Consider the following 14452-nt stretch of genomic DNA (forward strand, 5'->3'; position numbering starts at 1 on the left):
CCATTTCTGGAAGGGGGCAGGTCAGCAGACCTCCCTTAAACAAACTCCGCCGACCTGACTATTTCCAGAAACAAACATTTCCGGTTGTTTTGGATTGCCCCAGAAGTGCTAAATCACAATTGCGCAAGTGGTGGGGGCTGCTTGCACAATGGAATTGGTGGGGAGTAAGAGAACTGGTGAGGATGAGATGGCTAGATAGCATCACGGATGCAATGAATATGAACTTGAGCACGCTCCAGGAGAGAGCGCAGGACAGGAAGGCCTGGCGTGCTATGGTCCATGGGGTCACGAAGAGTCGGACATGACTGAACGACTGAACAACAACAACAAAGAGAACAGGTGGGGGCATAAGCGCCCCATTGGATTCTGTCCCTAGTGCCCTCCAGATGTTTTGGACTACAACTCCCAGCATTTCTCACCATTCACCCTGCTGGTTTGGGCTGATGGGAGTTGAAAGCCAAAATGTCTGGACAGCATCAGATTAGGGAAGGCTTTACGAGACAATATGGAGGCAGCAAGGAAGAAGAATTAGACATGTATTTTTGGCAGCAACCATACATTTACTGGAACATCTAATTTGAACCTAACTCTGTGTTTGTGGTCTGAATATTATGTGGATTACGTGCCTTGCATTTATTTTTAATATATTTAAATCCCAAATTTCTGTGCCTGGCAGCCCATAAAGTTATAAAGAAACAACAAAATATGATCTTAAAATAACAACAATGATCAATACCAATAAAACAGCAACCATAACATACCAACAACTAGCAGCAATAAAACCTATCATCTGGAAGGCCCTAACGAAAAATGTCCACCAGAATAAAATAATTTTAAGTCTGTGCTTAAAAGTGGGTGAAGAAGAGACCAGATTAACCTCTCTTTGGAAACTATCATAATTCAGATCCCACAACCTACCATTTCTCTCATTCCACCAGTGACACCTTTGTTGGCAGTTACAATGAGAAGGGCATCAGAAACCATATGAAAATCTTGAGCAGGTTCATACAGAAGGAGGAGATTCCTGAAATACACTGAGCGCAGGCTACTTAGGACTTTAAAGGCCAACACCAGCTCCTTGAATTGAACCCAGAAACAAATTGGAAGCCAGTGAAGCTGGTACAAAATTGACATAATATGGCCTGTCATGCATAGCATTCTGAACAAATTGCAGTTGCCAGACTGTTTTCAAGGGAAGCCCTATGAAAAGTACATTACAATAATCTTACCTGGAAGTGACTAGGCTAGAGCATGACTGAGGCTAGATCTGAGATCTTCAGGAAAGCTTCAATTTGTTTACTATCATCCACTTCAAAATTGCACCTAGACTCCCATTTGTTTAAACAAAACCCTGAATTTATCCACTAACTTATTGTCTTCTACAAAGGAAAAAAAGCAACAGCCACAATTCAGAGGCCCATATATTAAGCTTCACACTTATATGGGCTCCTGACACTCCCCCCTTCCCCACGCTAACAGGCATCCCATACACTTCTTATTGAATCTTATGTTCCAAAAGCATGTTGCAGCATGAGAAGATGCTGTTCAAAGAGAAAAGTCAGAAGCCCTGCTGAGTGCTCCAAAGGCTTTGGCACACCTAGAGGGGATAACAGACAACACATATACATGAATGGACTTCTGAGGACTCCTGGGCATTATAGAAGTAGGCTCAGAATACAGTATCATCAATCATCATCACCAACAACATATTATTTATATGAAGAAAAGCTGCCAGACAATGAAGTTTTAATATGATCTGTCACCTGTGTATCATCACTATTAGATAATACTATCACTTTCTTTTATTTACTTTTAATTTAGAGTTTTTTTATGTTAAAGAAATGCAATCTGTTGACCTTTTCTGGAACCATTTCTGCACTTTATTGACACAAAGAACAAAAGGAATATGTTTGCCTATTATTAAAGAGATAATGCATGTGTTTGTATCCAACTTTATTGCCAGCTGACATAATCAATCATTATTTTAGTACGTTTTCTAAGAGAACTAATCTCACAGCTATTTATGCCAGTTCAAGAATGTCAGAAAACATTTTGAAATTTTGTGTTATTTCTGGCATCGTTTTGTGCCTTATGAAAGGGCTTTTTTTTTTTTTTTGCTCCACCACTGTAATCATAACACATTAGCACATACCTTTGTTGAGAACCTGCTTGGGTTTTTAAAATCATAATCAAAAGCTTATTCCAAAGGTTTATTAAGAACCTCACCTCCTTTGGTTTTCAGTGGTATGCTAGGAATGTCGACATCTGCGGATAGCTCATTGTTCATGCTGATACAATATAAAGGTTCATCAAGAAAGGAAGGTTTTTTTGGCCTGTCTGTACTGAGGGCTATTGACATGAAGTAGTCTTCAGAACTATTAGTACATGCTGCCTCCTCTTGGTCTTCTTGGTTATCATTTTCTTTTTTCTCTGACAGATGAGATTCAACTAACACCTCGCTGAAATTACAGTCAGAGATTTCCATCATTTCCTTTGAGCATATATCTTTATCTCCAACCATTTCTTGGTTAGTCAGCATTCTCACACTTTGGACATCATCTAATAGTTTGTTCCTGGAGTTTGGAATGGTGTTTTCAAATGTGTCACAACAGAGGCTCGTTCTCTCAAGACAAGATCCCTGAGATTTTGCCAGGGCAAGGCTGTTTAGTCTTCTTGGGGATTGCAGACATTCTTCCAGAAGGGCATTAAGCTGCTCTTCTGAGAGACAAGGCAGTACATCAGGCTGGAAAAACAAGGAAAAAGGTCTCCTTGTCAAATGTAACTGTAAATAATGCCATCATAAAACAGCTTGAACAACATAGAGAAATAATGGAAGCATTGATTTCTGATGCCAAAGGAATAACCCAGACTCCGAAACAAAGGAAAACGTTGACAATAGACCAACAAAATTTTAATATGAACTATAACTGGAAATACATATGTCACCTGTGTATTTATTAAAAATACATGTGCAAACATGCTCCCAGTCTGATCTAAAGAACTCCTGGGAGCCAACTGCTCACAAGATGGGACACAAATATCTTATATTGTGAGGACACAACTGGTCCCCATTGTGTATGGATACTAAAAAACAACAACCACTCCTTAGCCACCATGTAAGCAGAGTCATCCCCCCCTCCTTCCTGTAGCACTGACAAGAGTCCATTAAATGGCATTTTATGGGCTGTACAAAGACAAAGCAATAGCAGTGCAAATGTAAACTGCAATTCATACAGTGATATACTTGTGTACACAAGCACATGAAGGAGCTTTAGGGTGGTGTTGCCACTTACATGGGGACCACTGCAGCTATTTCCAATTACTGCAGCTTTTAAAAAGGGTCACCAAAATGGTTATGACTGCCCACTCCTAGTATGTAGCTGCTTCATATTAAAGTTTCTGCATGCTGTTCTGAAAGATTACATCTTGTGTGACCCAGCAAAGATGCTAAATTAATGACTGGCAAACATTGTTAAGGAGGCTCCATGCAGAGAGGCTGTGTATGGAAGTGGCCATGATACTGGTCTAGGGCAAAAATATTATTTCACCAGGCAGAAGAGCTGCTGGAAGCTAAACAATTGGACTAGCTTCTGTCAGTCTTCAAGATGGCCCACTGAAGAGAAGATTAAAGCTGTAATAAATATTTTGCTGGTGCCTTTATTTATTTAGATGTATTTATACCTGCTTTTCTATTTTTTATATTCAAAGCAGCCAACAACCTGGTTAAAAGTAACTATCTCAAAACATAAGCCTTTTAAAAACTTCAATGAAATCTCAGTTAAAAACATGAATAAAACCAATACTCAAAAGCAGCATCAATCAATAAATTAAAAGGTCATCAACCATAAACACTCAGAGGTTGGACGAATAGCTGGTTCTAAAATGGCGGCCCAAACATCAGGAGAAATGGAGCCTAGCAGATCTCCCCAGGTAGGACATCCCACAATTTAGGCAGCACTCAGAAAAGGCCTTTTTTTTTATGCCCGCCTGCCTTATCTCTAAAGCTTTTCCGTCTACACTATGGAGAAGATAGATGCTTCATATGCCAATTGGATATTCCCTCTTGCCTGTGCTAAAAAACAGCTGCCTACGTGTTATAGATGTAACTGATTCTTTCAATAAGCTGAAGAAAGGGCACAATCCAGCCAAAAGTTCAGCATTTTAAATATCGTTGGTTTCAGTGGGAGGCATTTAAGTACATGTTTAACCATCATATTGAAAGCAGAGCTTAGAAGTGCTTAACTTTGGCCAGATCATGCTCTCAGCAAGTAGTGAATACACCTTAGTTTATTTTTGAGAAAGTAATTCATGACTAATAAAAATACTCTCCCTCCTGACAAGGGCATGGAGCATGGAAATTAAATTGCTCTTAAAGAAAGGTCCTGTGGTCAGAAAAAAAATGTGAAATCAAAATAATCATGTTTTATTTACTGGAATAATATAAATGTGGATTCCATAATGTTTATTTCTAAAACAGTAAGATAAATTACTGCACAACTAGGGTTGCCACTTTTTTGGAGGAATGCCCTTCCTTCTTTCAAAGCTTTTTGATAGGCAAAAATGTAACTGATCAAGTTTCCCTTGCATCGATATACAACAACAGCAAAGACTTTACCTGGGCGAATTTCTTCCTGGCATTCAGTTGTTAAAGGCACAGAGCTTTTATCTTGAAAAAGGATAGTAACTCTAATTAGAGTAGGTTTAGATTATTAGTTCCTTTTACATTTACCTGAAGGGGCCTAACTTTTGTTTCTTTGGCCATTACACCTTTGTCAGCCTAGGTTTTTGCAAAAGTTAACAGGTGATGGGAAAACATCACCTGTTAACTTCTGCAAAAACCTAGTCTGACAAAAGTGTAATGGCCAAAGAAACAAAAGTTAGGCCCCTTAAGGTAAATGTAAAAGGAACAGTCTGGTTGTGTGAATTGGTTCTTACTCCAAGAAAATGTGCTTAGGGTTTGGTTGATTCTATGTAATTCTCATACCTAGAGTTTTTTCCCTGTGTCCAGACACAATTGTCTATTCAGTAGATCTAGCTGTAAAAGAACTCTTCAAACCCTCCCTAAGGGGCTTCCTTTCTTCTCATATTTCTTGTTGGCGTCCTTATACAAACAGTCCTTGTCAAGATATAAATCAGCTGAGGCAATCAGCACAGAGGCTGACATTTGGATAAATAATTAGAAGACTGGGTTACATTTGTGAAGACATCTATTTTTCATTTTAAACACTTGCTAGTAGAAGCATATTGTAGATATTCAGATATTAAGCATTTAGGGTTTGTAAGGTACTTTCTTAGGGAGGGTACCTATACTTTTAAATGAAATGGGGCAGTGAGCAAGACCTGAACCTCCCATCCTCTTCCTTGATTTCCCTCTTGTCAGCACTAAAATATGTCATTCTAATTGGGTTTTACTGCTGTGACTGATTCTTACAGTGGCCCAAAGAAACGGCACAATCCAGCCAAAGCCTAACACTTTTGGTTTCAATGGGAGATGTAAGCACATGTTTAGCCCTGCTACTGAAATCAATAGGACTTGGATTTACTGGTTCTATTGCACTCCCACTCAACCTATCTTCTATGACCAGCAGGATTCTACTTTTCCTCACAGTAAGCTGAACAGGATGGTGGGTAAACGGACTGGTGGAATTTGGGGAGGAAGGTGCTAGCACTAGTGACATAGTAACGGTTTGTGAGAATCACTCTTATTACTCCAGAATAATCATTTGTCACAGCCTATAGCATCTATAGGCTAGACAGGAATTCAGCAGGTGAAGCTTTTATCATCACTGCATTCCCATGGCAAAGCTGTACTTGTTGAATTTCTGCTTGGTATGCAGCTGCTGAAAGCACAGAGCCCCCATCAGGGGATAAAAGTGGCAAAGCTACCATTACTCATAGCTATTCCTTAGTTTCTTTTATCATTCCTGTCTTGTCCATTTACTGAAACCTGTAAGCCCACTGGAGAGCACAGGGACTGTGTTGTTGCTGTGGTCTTTATCATGCCTTGCACACTGCTAGATAAATGATAACTAGGGATGTGAGCAGCAAAAGCTGAGCTTGCCAAGGCTCCCCGAATTCCACCTCAAAGCTCATTATCAGATTGAGAGCTTAGTTTCTTTTTGCATGAACATTCATGCATATTTTCATGTACATTATTCCAAATGTATGCATCAATTGTGCACATTTTTTTCTCCCATTGATTAAAGCATGTTTGCGCATATTTCTTAAATGGATGCATTTTTCAGCTGCATTTTTTTTCTTCCACAAATTCCATCACAAGCTTGGAAATGTACAGACTCGGGCCGCAGATTGCGTTTGGGTCTACGCTGGGTTCCAAGTGGTGCGAAATGGGGTAAATTCAAATTAATTTAATCTAATTCCTCATAAATACTAATAAAACTTGAGTGGCAGAACTAACAATAATAGTTTAGGGGTCTTCAGCAGAAAGATACTAATATTTCGTGAACCAGTATGTTGTCATTAAGTACTCCAATCCTTTCACCAATATCTTATTTATTTTCTTACATTTATATCCTACCCTTTTCTCCAAGGAGTTCAAGATGATGTGCATGATTCTCTCCCACACATTTAATCCTCATCACAGCCTTGTGAGATAGGTTAGGTGGCAATACAGTGACTGGCTGAAGATCACCTAGTGAGCTTCATGGCTGAGTGGGGATTTGAGCCTGGTTCTTCCCAGTCCTAGTCTGACACTATAACCATTATACAACTACATATAGCCTGAAAGATCACATTTGAAAAGGGGGAAATAGCTGTGCAGTCTGGATGCTTGGTAATAATATTTTCTGCAGGGTTCTCTTTATGTAGGCTGGCTACTAGCATGGTATTTGCCTGACCCCAGATGCCGTTTTTCTACCTGAATGTCTATGAAGCTTAGCTGAATTCCTCAGTGGCATGAGTCTATGGGATAAATCCTGCTGCATGTCGTAGGAATGTGTATTTGTAATTACTTTGTGCACAAATCCTGTTGTGACTCCAGGCTTTCAAGCTCAAACGTTTATGGTTGCTTTCAGTGTCTGTTCTGTAACAGAGACAGGCTCTCAGCAGAAGTTAAACAGTATTACTTTTTAATGGCCTAGAACATTAATATGGCAGAGTTAGAAACGTTCTGGGCACAGATACAGTTAAAAAGCCAGTCTTCAAATGCTGTGCCACCAAGATGCATTCACCATTGGTGCTGATTGTCTAAATCATATTAACTGATAATATCCAGTAAATGAGACATAAAGGTATTCTTTATAGAAGAAAAAAAAATGAATGGGAGGATTATTTCCAGCATACTGCTTTTATGTTTCACAACTTTGGCTCAGCGAAGCAATAATCCACTTGAATGGTGTACATCATTCTTTATGTCAGTTCTTCATATCCTTAAGCTTGCTGGGATGTATTAAACATGCAATGTCATGTTGCAAATGTGGTTTTTAATCTCTGCTGCAGTAACCCACTCCTGCCCTGCTGAAAGGTATCTATTGCCAGCATCCAATAACCTCCTGAAACAGCAGTCTTTCAACCTTTTAGAATGGGGGGAAAGCTGCACAAAAGTCCGGAAACCACCAAACAATCAGTGGTTAGGGGAAATAGGGTGGGGTCAGGAGAAGGGGGCATGGTCTTCTGGGAAACACCAGAGGGCTGGATTGGGACCATAGGCGGGCCAAATCTGACCCCTGGGCCTGAGGTTCTGCACCCCTGCTTTACATGAAGGTCTCCAGTTCAATCCCCAGTACCTTCAGTTAAAAGGATCATGGAGTGACAGGAAAGACTTTTGTCTGAGACCCTGGAGAACCACTAGCTGTCAAAGGAGATACCTCTGGGCTAGATGGCCAAATAGTCTGACCTGATATAAAGTAGCTTCCTATGTGGTTCCTCTACAGCTAAAATGCTCTGGGTGGGGCAAGCCATAACGATCCAGCATGATGACTGCAGAGATGATTTACCATTAGTCCCATTCAGAATAGCTCATTCTTCAGAAATTCCGATATAATTAATACTAATAGTTTTCTCACAGCAATGGAAGAAGACTGCATGGCAACTAGTAACAGAGAAGGGTTTTTTTTTTTCTCTTCACCAGACCTGTCAACTGCATCTGCAATTCTGCTTTTATTTTGGTAGTAAGTAGAACAGAAATATTTCATATTCCACCCTCTAAAAACCATAGCAGCAGCAGCACTGCAGTGTGTGTGTGTGTGTGTGTGTGAGAGAGAGAGAGAGAGAGAGAGAGAGAGAGAGAGAGAGAGAGAGTGAACTGGGACAATTTACAGATTCAGGGTCCAGCAAATAAGCCTTATATGTATTATACTGAAATGGTGACTCATATAAGAAACAAACAGGCAGCCATGTTAACTTCTGGCATCAAAGCCCAGCTGAGGGAAAAGTGATGTTGGGAGACTACACTGTGGGGAGGTGAACCACATTAGCTCCCCCATTTGCATGTCACTTTTGCTCTTAAAATCAGACTTTCAACTCCCCTATGACTGAGCAGACCCCAGTTTCAAGGAACAGATCTGCTACTGTATTTACAGTTTGAGCCTTACAGTGCAGAAAAATCTTTGGGTATGCCTGCTAATTGACATTGATTCAGCTCACTTAGTTAGATACATACATACATGCACACACACACACACCTCCTATCTTTAATTACTTCACATTATATGTCAACAGATTTTATAGGAGTAAAAAAGGAATCTTCTTTCACCACATATCGCTTAGCTATGACTCCAACTTCCAGTGAAACCAACACAGTAAGCCAAGAATGCTTAGATGTGGTTTTGGCTGTTACAAAAAGCCAATACATTATCTAGTTTGCACATGTTTGCTTTTATTTTCCGCAGAGTTAGATATGAAGTGCCGTCAGTGCCCGCTATCTCAATGTTTATATTCTGGCACAAACTACTGAAAGATGTTAGGAAAATCTAGGAATAAAAGTCATTCCTTTTGTAATGCTATAAAAAGTGTGTGTTAATTGATGCCTTGTTTAATTAAGAAGGAATTTTGAATAATGCAACTATACTTCCACTGTGCTCACACAGTTACTTAAGTTTAACATCCCTATATTGGTCACACTCGGAGGAATTGAGGAAGAAAAGCAGTATATGCTCCTCTTTAAAGTATAGGAATATCCTGATTCCTACAATTATTTGTTCAAGCAAACCATACAGAAGTAAGGTCTTCTCATCCCCCTTGTCACCTTAGGGCCAAACTACACACTATATTAAATGTGTGGCGTGTAGGCTGATCCTAACTTTAAAAAAAACTTCAGTGTAATCATTTGGGCCCCTGATCTACATTGGGACCACCACATGTGGGTCAGTGGTTAAACCTTCCCACCTAGTCTCTTTCTCCCCTAAATTAACCTCCACCCCCACACAGGGGCTAAAGAAAGAAAACAAAACTCCATTGGTATCAATGGAGGGTTTTTTCTTTCTTTAGTCCCTGCAAGGGAGGGGGTAAATGTAGGAAGAGAAGCTGCTGTGTGGGAAGGTTTAACCCACCTACCCATGCAGATCAGGGTTCTATGTGCTTACAGTAATGTTTTTTTTAAAAGATCACCTACACACTCTGCATTTAACATAGCGTGTAGTTTATCCCTTAGTATGTTCTAAAGAATTCCTAAAACCCTGGAGAGCTGCTACCAGTCAATGAAGGGAACACTGGGCTAGATGGGCCAATGGTCTCAACTACTATAAGGGCAGCTTCCTCTGTTCAAAGCACATTAAAATGAACTAAACACACACGAAAAAATGCTACATAAAAGATGTAGAGCTACAGCACAATCTTATTCATGTTTACTTAGAAGTACCTCCCACTGTTTTAATAGCACTTCCTCCCAGGCAAGTGTGCATAGGATTGCATCCTTAGAAATACTTATGTAGAAAAAGGGATTGCTCAAATATTCCAGTATATGTTGGAGACAAAGAAAGATAGACTGAACACTGGTATCATCGTATTTATCTTTCTTAAATTTATGCCAGATGTACAAATAATCACTGTCAGCAACTCCATCAACAGCTATGTAATTAAATTCAAAGTGTCAGCTATTCCTAGTCTCCTCAGATGCACAGATGCATAATGTGTGCAATCCCCAGTGTGAACAATTTAGTGCCATCTTGTATTTAACTTGGAATATTGGCTCACAATTTCCACACCATCTACCTAAAGAGCAGAAGTCATTACAGGGTACAAATCTGAGCATTTGTATGGATTTGCAACAAGACCTTACTCTGAGATACAGTCAACCAAGAACTTATTTTCAGTGCTAAGACTTAGCCTTTGAATTTGTAAAGTAAAAAGACCAGAGTGCATCTGAGCTTGCGCAAAGTACATTCTCCTGACTCATGGGTATAGAGTAGGTTTGCTAGGTTGCAACCAGAGGCTGATGGTATTTCTTGAAGCAGGAGACACAGAAGCCACAGACTCGCTTGCTGTTCTTTTCTCTGTCCTTTCAATCCTCAGTCCCTCTCCTACTATGTGGCACACATGGAGTCCTTCTTAGTATAGGAAGTGGGGAAGGTGCACAGTCCAAAGTGAGGGATGGGCAGAAAACCCTATGTCTAATAAACCTTACAGTTCATCTGGGGATTTACAGCACAATCCTAAGCATGATCAGAAGTAATTCCCATTGATTTCAGTGAGATTCCAGGGCAATCCTGATTACAGCATGACCTGACAATATTATTTGAGAGGGCTACTACCATACCTTGGTGCTAGTACAAGATAGAAAGTCAAACCTGCATCAGAGGAAGCCATGATATTTGAGGAGGCTGTGCAAGTAGGACCCATAAACAAAGCAACAGAAGACAATGATTAATACTGGGAGTGCAGGTTTCAGCCTAAGTGCTTCATTACCTAGCAACCTGTGGCCCTCCAGATGTTTTGGCCTACAACTCCTGTCATCCCTCACCGTTGGCTATGCTTGCTAGGGCTGATAGGAGTTGTAGATTAAAACTTCTGGAGGGCTGCAAGTTGCCCACCCCTGACTTTGCAAGCACCCTGGATAGCATCCAGAGCATCTAAACCACTACATGTAGTGTAGTGGTTTAAAGTGTTGGACTAGGGCTGGGGAGACCAGGGTTCTAGTCCCTGCTCTGCCATGAAGCTTGCTGGGTGACTCTGGACCAGTCACTGACTCTCAGCCTAACCTACCTCACATGGTTGTTTTGAGGATAAAATGGAGAGAAGGGGGATCATGTGCACTGTCTTGGGCTCCTTAGAGGAAAGGCAGGATATAAATGTAATAAATAAATAACCGTTCCTTACCTTAAAACTTCAGGACAAATGATAAAAGGGAGGCTGGCTTTTCCCTAGTGTTTCTTTCCCACTGAGCCAAATAAATTTTTACCTGCCCTGACCCTGTTATGAGGGTTCAGATTGGACATGTTCATGGCCCTGGATCCCAATGTATTTCTCCCTGACCCCATTTGCCTGTCTCTCAGTCATTTCACCATGCAGCTGATTAAAGGACCTTTCACTAAGCATAATCCCCAATGTTCTGGCCACAGTTTCGACTTACATGAAGTGCCAATCCGACAAACCATGAAAGCAGTCTTCTTTGGAAGAGCTCTGTTCCGCCAATGACACATAGAAATGCAGTCATTGTAGCATGGCATATGTTTATCTGTATGTATTAAATGTAACGAAGTAATGTCCAGGCTAGTACTATGGTTTAAGGAATACAACTGAATATTTTAGTTTTCTTACAGCTTTTTGTGAGGAGGTTATATTGTCCTGCCTGCTTTTCAGAGCAACTGAGAAACGTGTAGGAACAATAAAAAGAAGTGTGCCTTCTCTTTGCCACTGTGAAACCACAGTGAGCATCCAGGCACTTGCGATCTAGAGATAAGACTGTCAGGGAGGCTTGAACAGCAGCATTATTCAGTTGGAGCACAATCCTATGCATGCCTGACTTACTTCTGAGTAGACTTGCATAAGATTGTGATGTTAAAGGTTTAGCACTAAGTAGGTCCCTAGTAAAATGGATGAGTAAATAGAATTCACAAGGGAATGAATGAAGGGTATGCTAAATTTCCCACATGGATATTTGCTATATAATTGTGTGGGTGCAATTCTTCCCCATATCCCATGTTAAACAGAGAACATTTTTACTAAAAAGGCTGCAACTTGAAATGTTGTGCTAGTTGCAGATCTCCTTTTTAGATCTATAGTCATCCCCAAAATCACACCTATACAATATAGCATATCATTTATTTCATATAGGTTATACATAAAGGTCGATTATTTCATATGTATCTTAAATCAGTTCAGATGAAATATGTAATATTTCTGTTTGCAAAACTATGCACTGTTAGAGTATATAGAAGGCAATGGAACCTTTCTGGAGAAAGGAGAAGCTAAAATAGGATTTCAATAGACTCTGGGGGGAACAGAGTAAGAGCCATATTGCATGAGACCAAGAGTCCATTTAGTCTAGCATTCTGTTCACACAGTGGTCAACCAGCTGCCTATGGGAAACCCACAAGTAGGACATGATGATGCAATAGATGGAGACACTTTTACTTTGGCCTGTTGATTTTCTACCAGTTATGTAACTGTTAAAAGGAACAAAAGTACAATTTTTTAAAAGAACAAAATGAACTCAATTAGCTTAACATTTCTCACTTGCTCTGTGGAGGAATGCCAAGATTCAACTTCTAAGAATCAAATTGTTGCATTTTACATATTCTTACCTCTCATGCAAGTGTTTAATATGGCAAATGCACAGTATATTCCTGAATAGATTTTATGCTAAACTGCTTAAAGCAGATTATTAGTATGATTATTTTATTAATATTTACTTAGAGCCAGAAGTTGAAGCCATTTCACATGCTTCATGGCAAAAAAACAGTTTTGCCAGAGAGTACACTCAACAGGTAACCACAGCCCAACTCTTGTAAGATATGTGTGTTTTCAAATATCCATTTGCCACCATCACTATTTGTTTATTTAAAAATATGTTTATCTTGTTCTATCAGGCAAAAGCCTCTCACATAACTTAAAAATAGCAATCATTAGAATTACACATTACTTAAAAACAGAAATCATACATAAAAATTAACCATGACAAAAACAGAGTGGCAATATGAGCCCAATTTAAAACAGCACTTTAAAACACAGCACCTAAATCAGGGGTGGAGAATGTGTGGCCCTCCAGTTGTTGCTGGACTTCAACTCCCATCATCCCTCATCATTGGCTATGGTGAACAGGGCCTCTGTCAAAGAGTAATGTAAAAAGTAATCGGAACTATCTAGTATGAGTCCTAGAAAAGCACAATCTAACATTTTGGGCAAAATTCAAGTTTGCACAGTTGTTCAGGAACCTTCTTTTCAAAGAACTTGTTTGAACAAGATTGAAACTGCAAAGCTGTGGTGATATAATAAAGCTCTCAAGTTAAAGGTTTAGGCTACAATCCCCTGCATCCCTACAAAGAAGTAAGCTCCACTGCATGCAATGGGACTTACTTCTGAGCAGACATGCATAGGATGGTGCTGTAAATGTTATTTTGGTAAAATAAATAGTATTAGTTTTCTATTCTCTTTCTTTCAGCTGGAATTCCTAAAAAATATACACACCTTGATGAGCACAGCTGCAATTTGACATTCCGCACAGTAGCTTACCAGTACCTTCCCTCAAGCCCTGGAGGAAACATTCTCACAGAGCTTGTGAAGGAATTCACATTCAATGCTAACTCTGCCCTTGACCTCTCATAAACCAAGCTCTTTAGTTCTGTCAAACTACACCCCCACCTACAAAGCATTTTGGGAACTGTGACCACATCACAGCTTTCCACAAAATAATTCCTTCAGTTGCTGGCTATGAAACAGCCTTCTTGCACACTTAAGGACTAGATGATTTTAATGGCTGGCACATAAAAACTTGCCCGTCTCAGATTATTTTTCCTCTTTGTTTACTATAAACCACAAGTTTTCAACTATTATGAAATCAATTAATGTAGGCTGCAGTGTTTGTGGTATGTTTTTCTGACTAAAAATTCAGATGTAGAAATAACAAATGCAATACGTGAAAATAAAAATAAAACTGTCCAATTTTGTTCCATTCTATTTCCATTACTTTTCAGTTGAGTTTAATCAGTACTGTGTGTGTGCGTGCACGCACATGGTGTGGGGAAAATATTAGGCCTTCTAGTTCCTCCTGCTTTCCTGCTCATTACCTTTGTTTCTACAAAATTCAAAGATTGCAGGGCTTCCCCTTGGGTAATTCTGCCAGTTTTGAAGCTGGGTATCCCAGTTCACAAATCAGTCACTCAAGTTCTGCAGTATTTCAAAAGGACCTGTTATGTTATGTTATACTTTATTTCTATGCCGCCTTTCAGCCAAAAGGACCCCAAAGCGGCTCACAAAAATATACAAATACAATATCCAAACAATACACTAAATACAAGTTTAAAGCAGAAATATCACAACAGCTGTTTAAAACTAA

The 14452-nt window shown here is 39.7% G+C and overlaps 1 protein-coding gene across 3 annotated transcripts in view; it reads right to left on the bottom strand.

The window, feature by feature from the left end:
• Positions 1–391: 391 nt before the first annotated feature.
• FSIP1 (fibrous sheath interacting protein 1) overlaps positions 392–14452 on the bottom strand; it is a 123489-nt gene continuing 109428 nt past the window's right edge. For all 3 annotated transcript variants that reach the window (XM_084845010.1, XM_084845003.1, XM_084844994.1), the window contains one exon: positions 392–2743. In XM_084845010.1, the coding sequence (XP_084701136.1) occupies positions 2198–2743 (546 nt within the window). In that variant the 3' untranslated portion in view covers positions 392–2197. The remainder of the gene's footprint in view (positions 2744–14452) is intronic.

Source organism: Heloderma suspectum, chromosome 1, assembly GCF_057233095.1.
Source record: "Heloderma suspectum isolate Gila_16-S chromosome 1, 16-S_ref, whole genome shotgun sequence".
NCBI classification, from domain to species: Eukaryota; Metazoa; Chordata; class Lepidosauria; order Squamata; family Helodermatidae; genus Heloderma; species Heloderma suspectum.